The sequence below is a fragment of the Pristis pectinata genome, chromosome 27 (assembly GCF_009764475.1).
Source record: "Pristis pectinata isolate sPriPec2 chromosome 27, sPriPec2.1.pri, whole genome shotgun sequence".
Taxonomy (NCBI): domain Eukaryota; kingdom Metazoa; phylum Chordata; class Chondrichthyes; order Rhinopristiformes; family Pristidae; genus Pristis; species Pristis pectinata.
The window spans coordinates 24,287,070-24,299,843 of record NC_067431.1 but is presented as its reverse complement, the minus strand read 5'-3'; the positions used below and the strand labels follow the sequence as shown (position 1 = coordinate 24,299,843).

The window sequence follows — 12,774 nt, the reverse complement described above, 5'->3', positions numbered from 1 at the left end:
TGTAGTTTTTCCTCTTTTTGGTTGAATGTACATAGTATCCTTAAGGAAAGCATGCCATTCATTGTAGATGCCCAGTTCCTCTGGTTGCTGTAAATGTTGCTTTTGAAAATCTACCAGGAGGTACGAGGGCTCAGCCTGGCGAAGGGAGACCATTTACTTTTTCCTCTCCGAGTCTGAACTGAGCTGTCTAGGTTCTGGCATCTCAGTCTGTAGCATGGTTACAACCTGAACGCAGTAAACCCTATGTACCAGTGGTCTTGCATGAGTTCAGCAGTGTTTACTGTAGTTGGAGGTAATGGTCTAACTGGTGGTTGAGTTACGGGAGAGAGTGGTCCTTTAAACTTAGGGTTTCAATATTTTAGTTTTAACTAATAAAAGCATTATGCAGTATTTGCTGCTGGAATCATGAGTGAGTACCAGTTATAGTTGACTTTTCTAAAATATGTTCCAAGTAGGATGGACTTGCCTCCAAGCTAAACTCTACCATAATGGATTATTTTCCTTTTCTCTGCATTAATTCTTTTGTATTGGTTGAAACAAAAATACATATGAAGGGATCTGTTAGTTGTACAGGGAGGTAATGCAGTGGTGCCTAAAGAAAAAGTATATAGCTTTTGGTCTTGATAAATTTACCAACAACTACCTTTTATGTTATTATTATTTAGTATCATCACATTTACTGGCTGTAAGCCAGAAAAATGTGAGGTATCACTTGTTGAAGCTGCTCTTTAATTCATGTACTTCACATTCTACCTCCTTTTTCCACTCCTCTTTCAAAACTGTAGATCACCTTGTGGCCCATGGACGAATGGCAGAGAAGGAAGCCCGAAAGAAATTCAAGCAAATTGTTGCAGCTGTCCATTTTTGTCACTGTCGAAATATTGTACATAGAGACCTGAAAGCTGAAAACCTACTCCTGGATGCTAACCTTAACATAAAGATTGCAGGTACATAGATTTTAATTTCCCACTGTTTATAAACTACTGAATTTTATATGAACCACTTTGCATGGATTGAAGCATGTGAATTGGAGTAAATGTAACATTGAATAAATTATTGTCAACATACATTAGAGATGTCACATTTTACTTTTAACTATGGCTACTTATTTTTGTGCCAGTTTTTATTCATACATTTGGTATGATGCACGCTTTTGCAGTTTTATTTTTTGATAATCACAGAACAAAGATTTGTAAATTTCACATGCTGTTCCTTGAGGTACTTGACTTTTTACCTGGTATCTCTGCCTAGGAGAGAAGGTAAATTGGACATGTCCTCACAGAAAGAAGTGGGAAGTATTTAACATGAGGACTATTAATCAAAGCAAAGAACAGTCAAAAGATAATTGATCATCTTCTGGCACTTTGTGAACTATCATACTGTGAAATCCCTTAATATCTCTACCAACCTTTACTCAGTCGTTTTAGCCCATCGTTACATCATTGATTTCAACGATTTAGCATTTGTTCCATCTCAAATCTTATGTTTTACTTAATAGTTGTTAATTATTTCTTCTAATTCACCACAGCTTTACAGTCAATGAACTGCACAGATTATTTAACTCAACTGGTGTATGATGATGTTTATATACCAAAGATGCCGCCTCCTACCCGGAATATCAACATTACCTTGTGTTCCTTTTATATCTTCCCCATTAGTTAGCGTCCTCTTAATTGCATTGATGCCATTCACCTCAATTCTTTGCAGTAGCAAATTATACCAGTTGCTGGATAAAGACACTTTTCCTTAATTTCCTATTTATTGCTTTGGTCACCTTATACAGTATATTGCAGAATCTCTTCTAGAATTAGAACCAAATTCTTTAGCTACTTTTATCTATTCCAGGCAATAGCAAAACATTTGCATTGTTTGCACTGGTTTATTACAATATGGTTCTGATCCAATCAATATGTTCAAGAAAATTGTTTTATTACACCATTAGTAACAAGAACAAGCAGCTTACACTCTTCAAGCAAACAGAATTCTCATATCTTGCCTGCAGTTCCTGGCAATAGCAAATGTAAGAGTCTTCAGTAACCCACTGATCCTAATCAGCACAACTACAGTTTGAAGGCAAAGTTTTCTCATTCAATCCAGGAAACAAATAGTTCTCAAGAGAAAACAAAACAATGCCCTGACATCCCTTCTACAGTTGCAAGGCCTTGGCAAAAGCAAACGTAGGCATGTTTTCTCTATTTATGGTCCTTGACACTACTTCCAACTCTAGTCCAAAGAGGTTCTCACTATCAATGGCAAAACCTCTTGTTATACACATCATCAGACAACTTCCTGTTGCATGACAAGTACTTCTGGTCACATGACAGATCATTACTGAAACCAGCTTTATTCAAGCTGTTTACCACATTAAGCATTACCATACCAGTTTAACAATTAGCTGCACGTCGTAAAAGTTTGATTAATTAAGTAGAATGTATAATACTACTCTAAACCGATTACAAAGTTCTTGCTGTCTTCAGCATCCTAGTCCAATTGTACCTAATGACCTTTGTTTCCATCATGTAGTTTTCACCCATCTCTTTTCTGTCGGCTTTGTATCAACTTTTCACTTTTTCTTAATTTCAGTTTTTATTAGGCTGTTCATGCAATGTGCAGTCTGCCTACAAACTCCTCATTTTTTTGAGTTGCTAAAATCTGCATTTTCAATGTAGTTTTAGAAATTTTCCATTTTTCCTGAAGAGGCTTCTTTTGCTTCTCTTTTAATTTATCACATTTATGCCTGATTCCATTGAAGGTTTCCCTTTTTGCACAAAGCCCTGAAGGAACTCAGTGGGTCAGGCAGTATCAATGGAGGGAAATGGACAGTCGATGTTTTGGGTTGAGATCCTTCATCTGGAGTCCAGATGAAGGTCCCGACCTGAAATGTTGACTGATCAGGCAGCACTCACGATGAGAGGAACCAAATCGAAGTTTCTAGTTAATGACTTTTCATTAGAACTGGATAAAGTCAGAAATTAAACACACTTAAAGTCGCAGAAAGGAGAGTGGGTAGAACATAGAAGGTCTCTGATGAGATGGAAACTGAGAGAGGTTGAGTGACATAAGTGGTGATGGAAAAAAATGCAATAAAGGCTCATGAATATGAAAAGGTACATTTGGAGGAGGTGTAACTTGAAGGATATGAATGAAATCTGAAATACCAGAAGGAGGGGGGAGAGAAGCGAAGAAAGTACTGAATGCTGGAAGTGTGAGATACAAGATTGGATTGGCCGATTACCTGAAACTGTTGAACTGATTGTTGAGTTCAAAAGGCTCTAATGCACCTTCATAATTAGACAAGTTTACTGTTCTATGTTAGAAAAGTTTATTGTGTAAGATAAGCTCTCTTCGACATTTTATTTGAGAAAAATGTTGGCTCTCACTCATGAGCTTCTACTACTCGCTTCCTTCCATGAAAATTCTCCAGGATAAATTATTACTGAACACTTAAAAAAAAAAATTGTAGAAGTATACTACCCCTCAAGCCTCCTCTGCAGTTTGATGTTACCATGCTGGATTTACAATCTCCGCTCTACTTTTCCATCCCCATATTCCATGAATCCCGTAATGTCCAAAACTGTATCCATCTTTTTCATGAATATGCTCAAAGGCTAAGAACCTAACCCTCTGGAGTATAGAATTTCAGAGATTCAGAGAGTCCTCTAGCATGGTGATTCCTCCTTATCTTCATTCTAAGAAGCTAACTGTAACACCTAGTTCTAGACTCTCCAACCAGCGAAATTCACCTGTCAGCATCTATGAAGTATTCTAAGAATTTTATTTATTTCAAAGAGATTTCATCCCAGGAAAGATTCTGATAAATCTGTGCTGCATTGTCTCGAAACCGATCTATGGTTCCTTAGATAAGAGATTAAAACTGAACAGCGACCTCCAGGTATTAGAGATTGTATCATCAGAGTGAGGTGAAGTGAACAATCCCTTAATTGAAGGCCTGGGTGTGGACGAGCGTATTTTCTTGGGTTAGCCAAAAATACTCAGTTGATTACTTCAGAAAAACTTTTGAAGGACAATGACACTCGTATGAAAAAGGTTTGGAGGAAGAATATAAAAGGAGGAGGATGTGCAAATAAAATTATTGTGTCACACAATTGTTCATTTCTCACTTCAGTGCTATTAATATCTTGGCATGAATCATTGATAGTTGTCTGCCCGATCTGTGAATCACTGTTGGTTGCTGCCTCCTAACACATTCATAATCATAATAATATATTGATGGCCAAAATTAATGCTAATTTTCCAGTAATTCCTTCCAAGGACTATAACTTTGAAAATTGTCATTGGTCACATACACTGACTGTGCATATGGTATTGGCTGTGTGTTGTCATTTCTGGTACAGAATTTCTGAAACAGAATACAACAGAAAACCATGATTATATTGCATCGTTACTGCAAGTAACTGAAGATGAATATACTCCTTAAGAGCCTGCCAGTAAAACTCTAAGATTCTGGCTTTTAAAGCTATTTATAATGTAAATTAGGGTTCCTACAGATAGTAACACATTTAGATGCATTTCTCATTCTTCATGCAAGTTCTTCAGAAATAAGCTAATTTAAATAGCTATATCAATTAAATTTAGCATCTCTACTGAGTAAATTTAGTTGAAGCACAGATCAGCCATTTGTAGTTCAATGGGAGAACAGGCTTGGGGTAGATAGGTAGGTAGGTAGGTGGGTGGATGGGGATGTGTGCAGTGCAGAATATTTTACTTCTGTAACAATGTTCTTATTTACAAGAAATCAGAACCTGATAATGAATTAGTATTTTAGTCCTGATGCAGTGGCAAGTCATACTTAAACAGCCCAGTAACATTCCCACACCAGGATTGCATGTCTATCAACCATTTTTTTGAGCCCAACTTAAATGCAAGAGTTTTCAAACTTGTAAGGCTGGGTGGGGTGGTGTGTGTCTGTCTGACAGCATGCTGAACCCGCTGGGGTCCCAACAGTTTTGTGGTAATGGGGCAAAGTGTGGTGCGCATACTTCCCTGCATCACAATCTCCCCTGAGTTACATGCACATATACCTCGACCTATGGTTTATTAACATCTTGAAATGTGTTGCACCCCAGTGTGATTTCTTTTTAAGATTTTAATCTTGCACTGTAAGATACAAAACTTTATAAAAAGCCAAAGAAGTGTGGGTAATCTGTAAGGCTTAACAGGTATGAGACTATAGTGCAGACCCTGCATGTTATATGATCTAGTAGGTAACTTAAATATTGTTCCCCTACTTGAGAAGCACTGCTGGAAGAGCGATCATTTGTACACAAGAATCTGAAAATGAGTACCACCAATTTTTTTTTCTTTTAAAAAAAAATATGCAGGCTTCACACCATTCAGGCAATCATCCCATGGAGATGTTCTTGCTTCCTCCAATTCTAGTCGGCATTAGCATTGTTTTACCATCTGCTGGAGCTAGTTTTGGCACGGCATTAGTGTCAAAGGTGCAACATGGAGACAGCATAAACATGGAGAGTATATGTGTGAATCATGTTATTACTTTTTTTACTTTTTTGTAATAGACTAAGTGTCTGCAGTTGTTCACAGAAGTCATTAACCAATCCAAATCATTAAATAGAAAACCACATTATTCATGTTACTGTTGCTTTGCTCATACTATGGGTGGTGTATTTCCATTGGTGGAAAGTATTCTTTGCAGAACTTTAGATTAATTCTCTTATCAACTGAAGACGGTGATTCACCAGATCATTAAAGACAGCTCTATAGATTTTTTTATGTTGGTGGTGGCACACCGACTTAGTAATTGGAGTAGTAATCAAGAGGTCTGGACCAACAATCCAGAGAATCGAGTTTAAATCTTAAAGATGTGGAATATAAATTCTGTTAATAATCTGGAATTATATAAAAAGAACTGGAGATTGGTAATGACAATTTCAAAAGGACTGAATTGTTTTTAAAAAAAAGTCCCAACTAGGTTGATTGATGCCAACGATGACCAGATCCTGAAATATGAATAAATTAAGAAAACGTTCTCACCAACATTAAGCTGTTTCTCACTGCAGCTCCCATGAAAGATCATGATGTCTGTTACTTCTCTCCTTTTTCATACTGATTTTGCAACCACAGTATTGTTTTCAATGTGTTTTTGTAATGTGTCAAGGTAATAAATGATCAAGACCAGCAATTGAATAGAAGTTTTTAAGATTTCAAAATCTCTTTGGTGCATATTTTCCTGTTTTTGATTGGTACCAGAAGAAACCTACCGGTCCTTCGAAACTGAAGGATTAAATTTGCTGTTGTAATTTTGATTACTATATTAACAATTAGCACAAAAGCTACCCTAATCCATTTTGATTCATACTTCTCGACACAAAACTATTGCTCTCAACTCAGTGGTTGATTTGCAGTTTCATCCATGGTCCCAAGTTTTATGTTCATTTATGCATGGAGTCAATTGATCAGATTTCTTTAGCTAGCTGCTTTGTTGGGAGGGCACCTTGATTTAACTATCCGGTTGAAATAAAGCAGGTGCAATTAGTGTAAGTATGCATCTTAAGGATAATTTAACATCCATTATTAGTAATCCAAGAAATTGAAGTCCTCATTCAAAAAGAGTTGCTGCAAGGCCTTTGCTAATGTTTTGAGTCTGCAGCAGGTTGGCAGCTCTCTCTCTCTCTCTCTCTCTCTGTCTCTCTCTCTCTCTCTCTCTCTCTCTGTCTCTCTCTGTGTCTGTCTCTGTCTGTCTGTCTGTCTCTCTCTCTCGCTATAACCTTGAGGAAGTGCCTGGCTTCCACTGTTCTATAAAACAGACCTTCATTCTTATAAACTGTTTTGGTTTAACATGTAGCCAAATGTTCTAAATTCTGTAGGCAGACTGTGATGGTTCTTGCCAGATCTGTTAAAGCAGACTGTTTTTTCATAATATTTCACATACCTTTGAATCCTTTAAATCAGTTTAAAGTAATTTCCTCTGATAAATGTGTTATTTTGATTTAATGTTAGATGCAGATTTGAAGAAAACTCCAAGAAATTTTCCCAATTTCTTCTTAGCAAAGTCAAAGTGTGCTTGTAACATTTGTAATGTCATCACACACACTGAAGTGTTTAGATCATGATGACTGTAATGTTATTAACAAAATAGACTATGTATAATGGCCACAGTATACCATTTGGCGTAGATTGGTATACTGTATTAATTATTTCATTTTGCATTTTAAATATAAATTTTCCTTTATTATACTATAATAGTAACATGTTGCATAAACATGTATTTCAGTCATCTTTTGTACCACTATTGTGCCACAATTAAATATATTTACTCCTAAAGTAGCTTTAAAAACTACTGTTGAATCTCAGAAAATGGTGGCCACAAACCGTGTAAATCACTGTGTTTACATGTAGCTTAACTCTTTGTTAACCTCTTGCATTTTTCCTTGAGTTAGTGTTTAAAATAAGAACTGAATTTCATTGATTTTCATGATTTACTGTTCTGTGCTCTGATTTCCACCCCCTCCCTTATTTTCTATTGGTTTTTGATGGTGTTAAACAAAATATTATAATTTTAGTGTTATTACAAATATACACAAGGGAAATGAGATTTTCATTAGAATATAACTTTTAAGATAACATTATAAGCCCCAAAATTGCTTTCCTGTTTTAATAGTATTAAAACACCATCCTGTTGTCCGAATGCCCATGAAGGATTCATTCTTCAGTTGTGAGGTTCTCAGATCAGCATTGTTTCTTTGCATGCTGTTGTATTGACCTGTTGCCAGGACTTACCCTTGCAGTTGCAAACTCAGGAGTCAGTCATTAAAGGGGCATTCTCACAATATAAGCAGCATTTTTCCATCTACTGCAGAGTGACGCTGTTTCAAGAATGGTTGCTGCAATGATCAGAAATGAAGGGATAGTACAGTGTACCTCCACGTCACAGCAGTTTGGTTTACAGAAATTTCCCCTTATGGAATTCACAAATCACTATCAAAAATTTTGAGATACTGAACAAAAATTCGCTCTTACAGAATTTATGTGAGAGGAAAAAATAACTAGATAAACACGATGTGAAAAAAAAACATATTTTGTCAATTTTGGTCAAGGGTTTGCATTATGGAAAATTGTGATACAGGCAGTTTTCTAGGAATGCAACCCCTCCGTAATGTGGGGGTTCACTGTATTCCCAAGGCATCAGAGGGACCTGAACAGGAGAATGTTTAACATTTCGGTTCCAAGACACTCATTGATTCTGAGAGTTTCCAACATTGTCTTTTTTTATTTCAGATTTCCAGTGTTGGGGTTTTTTAAAATTTTCACTCGTATTAGAGTTTGTTTGAGGTTGCAGGAGGTTACCTATATAGATATTGCAACTCAGAAAAGTATAGCCATGTGGGTGGATAAGCCCTTCTATGCCTCCTGCCTGATGGTCCCTACAATGTCTCCGATGCCTATAATCCATCTCCATGCACACTGGCAAGAGAAGTATTAGGTGGAGAAAAAACCTCACAGGAAATTAATTTGGAGTGCAGAAATATCATTGCGGCTGAGTCTTAAGAGTAGGCAATGAGGTCATAGAATGCTGTGGAGCAGTCTGACAAAAAGGTGCTGTTTGAGTGTTGTCCCTTTTAAATAGCATGGGGAAACAGGATTAGTTAAGGCAGGTTGTTCTCCGAGTAAGCAAGAATTGTCCTGCTGTGGGTCTCGGTTTTACTCCTACTTGCTCTGCTGCTAATTCCTACTTCATGCTCCATGTAATTGAGCATGACTGCCTGCCCTGGGTGGGAATTAGTTATACCAGAAATTTACACTTATTGTTGGACACCTCTTCATTCTCTTGGACCTGCAGGAGTTGGGAATGGCAATTGTGGGATTGACCAACCTATCCGCTGGTGTAGAGATGGTTATAGGTTTGTAAGGAACATTCATTTTGCAGCCTGGTAGCCAGCTAGCAAGTCATGCCACTTTTTCATATGCTTCTCCAAGTGAATAGTAAAGAACATAGGGCACTACAGCATAGAAACAGGCCATGTGGCCCACTAAATCTGCACTGACCGTGACACCTGAGTAACTAATGCCATCTGCCTGCACATGGTCCATATCGCTTTGTTCTCTGCCTGTTCATGTGTCTGTCTAAATGCAGCTTGAACATTGCCATCATATTTGCTTCAACTACCTCCCCTAGCAATGCGTTCCAGGCACCTATCACTCTGTGTGTTTAAAATAAAAAACACACTTGCCTAGCAAATTTCCTTTAAGTTTTCCCCCTTTTACCTTAAACCCTTAAATATTTGACATTTCCACTCTGGGGGGAAAAAGACTATCCACCCGATCGGTGTCTCTCTTAATTTTATATATTTCTATCATGTCACCCTTCAGCCTCCATAGCTCGAGAGAAAACAATCCAAGCTTATCCAACCTCTGCTTATAGCTAATACACTCCATTCCAGGCAACATCTTGGCAAACTTCTTCATAGCCTCCATGCCCTTCCTATAGTTTGGCAACCAGAACTGCGCACAATACCCCAAATGTGGCCTAACCAAACTCTTGTACAGCTACAACATGACTTCCCAATGTTTGTACTCAATGGCCTGACCGATTTAAGGCAAGCATGCCATGCTCTTTCTTTACTACCCTAATCACTTGTGTTGCCACTTTCAGGGAGCTATGGACTTGTACCCCCGAAGATAAACAAAAAAACTAGAACAGTAATATTGTATATGGTAAGCACTTAGAGTGATACAGCACAGAAACAAGACCTTTGGTCCACTGAGTCCGCACCAACTATCAAGCATCTATTTATGCTAATCCCATTTTTTTAATCTCCCTGCATTGTCATCAAGTCCCGCCAAATTCTACCACTCACCTGCACGTTAGGGATAATTACAGTGGCTAGTTAACCTACTAACTACATGTCCTTGGGATGTGGAGGATGCTGGAACACCCAGAGGAAATCCACACAGTCACAGGAAGAATTTTCAAATTCCACATAGACATCACCAGGGGTCAGGATTGGATCCAGGTTGCTGGAGCTGAGGCAGCAGGTCTACTAGCCGTACAACTGTGCCGCCCTGCTTCTAGACCTAAATTCTGTTTGTAAATACAGATATTTAAATTGCCCTTCTCTTTATTATGGAAAATTTGCCAATCTAACCAATGCAAGCAACAAAAATTTAAATACTGAACAAATAAATCTAAATAATGTAGAATATTCTACTTTATGCATTACGCCAATTATGAATGGAATTGAATTGGTGGTGGGAAGCCTCAAGATAATATTGTGATGAAGGAATTAACATAACTCAATACAGTGCTGGAAATATAGCCGGAAGATAAAAATGAGTCCAAAGATTTCCGTAAAATGGAGATGACATCCTGTAGGTTTGCAAGGCACAGAAAACTTGTTTCTCAAATGCCATTCTTATCCCTTGTTCAAATTAAGAGAGATGTTGTGCTCTCTCTTTATCTGACCAAGTTGGCAGAAATACAAAGTGGACAGCTTCAAGTAGTAATAAGAATCAGGAATTGTGCCTTAGGAGAGTAGCAGTTTGTGTGAGAAGTAGCATTCAGTGAGATGCATCAAGCATGGTTGGGCAAAGGGCAGAGGAGACATAGTTGACTGGTAAAACAAACAGAGTAAGAATGATTCTTTACCCAAGGTTCTGTGGGGACAGAAAATTTATACAGATGGTAGATTGAAGAACTGAACCAAGGGAAAGGAATAGAGTAGGAAATAACATTTTTGGCCTGTTTTTCAAGGTCCAAGCTTGGGTGTAATTCACATGTTTCAAATGAAAACTTTTCAGTACAGTTGCCAAGAAATTCTTTAATCGAGCGTACACTTCATGTGCACCACTCTATTGAATTAAACAAAAATATAATCAGTAAATTTGATCCGATGCTTAGTGTGCCAGTAGCTTACTTCCTTAAATTAGATGTAAATTAGGTGTGCATATGACGTGCACATGGCTGCAGGCTGCTTGGCATGCTCAATAGAGTCATAAGCACTGCAAATCCAAAATTGTGCACAGACAAGGACTGTGATCCTCTGACACCTTTGCACAATGTAATTCAATCATCAATTTTGTACACTCCAGTTCCTGGGCATTTTATTGTAATATGATTTTTCATCTTAAATATGCCAGTTAACTTCTTAATCAAGCTAAATTAGTTGTAGTAGTATTACAAAGCATTGAGAACTATCACTTTAAGTACTCCTTCAGGATGTTGGAATTGTGTTTTTTGCTTATCTTTGATCATTATGCATTGTTTCTGTTATAGTTATTCCCAAGGTTTCTTTCTTTTTATGCATGTAGGGAAAATGTTTCCTAACACTAGCATGAGTTCTCTCCACAACATAAGTTTGCCATGATTTTGAAGTGATTAAAATTTTCTAGGTGATGTGTTTTCCACCACATGCTCCCAAATGTATTTGTTTTCCTTGAAATCTATTGCTTAACTGGAAAGAACTGTTTTCAATTACAAATATAACTTAGAAGCAGCAAGCCACTATTAATCTTTAGTGGAGGCAAGGTAAAGTTAACAATATAAGGCAAAGGAATTTTATAAGCGTCAGAAATTATGTTTATGAATCTTGTACTGACAGTTTTTAAGGCTAGAAATTTTATTTAAAATAACTGATAAAATTCATACTTTCATTGCCTTTAACTAACTATTATAGGTTGGTGGCAGGTATCCACTGATGCTGTGTTAACTTTACAAAACTTGATATTCAATCAGTACCCCCCGCCCCCCCCCGTACCATTCCATCTATCCTGCGTTCCTAATCGCTGAATGCAGCTTTGCTCTTATGAGAGGAAAAGTGTAAATTCTGCTGGCAGGATTGTGTATGTGACAATGGCATGCACTGAAATTAGTATCTACAACATCTGGATCAGTTTTACATTTTGGTAGTTGCCATTATGGTAGATTGGATGACTGGTAGAGTACGTTTTAAACTTCATTTTCATCTTTCTTGAAATCGTCCGACACTGGAACTTTCCTGAATTATAAATCTTGTGTCTATTTCTTGGCATGTTTCTCTTAAAAGACCAAGCTGTTTTATTTTTCATGGAAAATGTTGCATATAAATCCAGATGCACTTTAAATTCAAGCTGGTGTATTAGGCTCAGGAGATTGAGATATGTTCCTACCTACATGCCTCCAGTTATGAGTAATTACATTCATTGGAGCAAGTAAAAGGAAACTTGATAACATCCCTCTGTTCTAAAAGTAGTTGCAGTGTACAGAGAATTTTATTTTCCATAAACCCTGAATCATCCCATAATTGCTGCTGTAATGCCTATAAATCAGAATTTTGTATTTCCCTTTCTATTTTGTTCATGGTTAGATCTGTCTGGTGACAAAAATTTGCTTTCTTTGTGCTCAAGGTTTAATTTCATGTTCCTTTGATGACATCAGCAAAATGCCTTCATATTATTGTCTTCTTTGAATAATAGAGCATCAAAGATTTCCCGAAGGTATCAGTAAAATAAATTAAGTTTTGATTTACTTTTTATTTTATAAGATGTATGAATATATCATGGTCCTAAATAAACTACCTAATGAATTTGCAATAACTTTTGTGAAATTATTTTTTGCTTTTGATGCTTGAGCTTCATCCATTCTTGAAAAGATCAGAATGCATTCCCTGAATCAGAAGAGAAACAAGTCAAGTTGAGTTTATTGTCATATGCACAAGTACATGTATGCACTGGTGCCATGAAAAACTTACTTGCATCACAGGCCATGAAAAACTTACAGCATCACAGGCACATAACATCATATAAGCAGCACTCACA

At 37.1% G+C, this 12,774-nt stretch overlaps 1 protein-coding gene across 3 annotated transcripts in view; it reads left to right on the top strand.

The window, feature by feature from the left end:
- sik3 (SIK family kinase 3) overlaps positions 1-12,774 on the top strand; it is a 244,102-nt gene that overhangs the window by 146,706 nt on the left and 84,622 nt on the right. For all 3 annotated transcript variants that reach the window (XM_052039992.1, XM_052039991.1, XM_052039989.1), the window contains exon 4: positions 786-947. In XM_052039992.1, the coding sequence (XP_051895952.1) occupies positions 786-947 (162 nt within the window). The remainder of the gene's footprint in view (positions 1-785; positions 948-12,774) is intronic.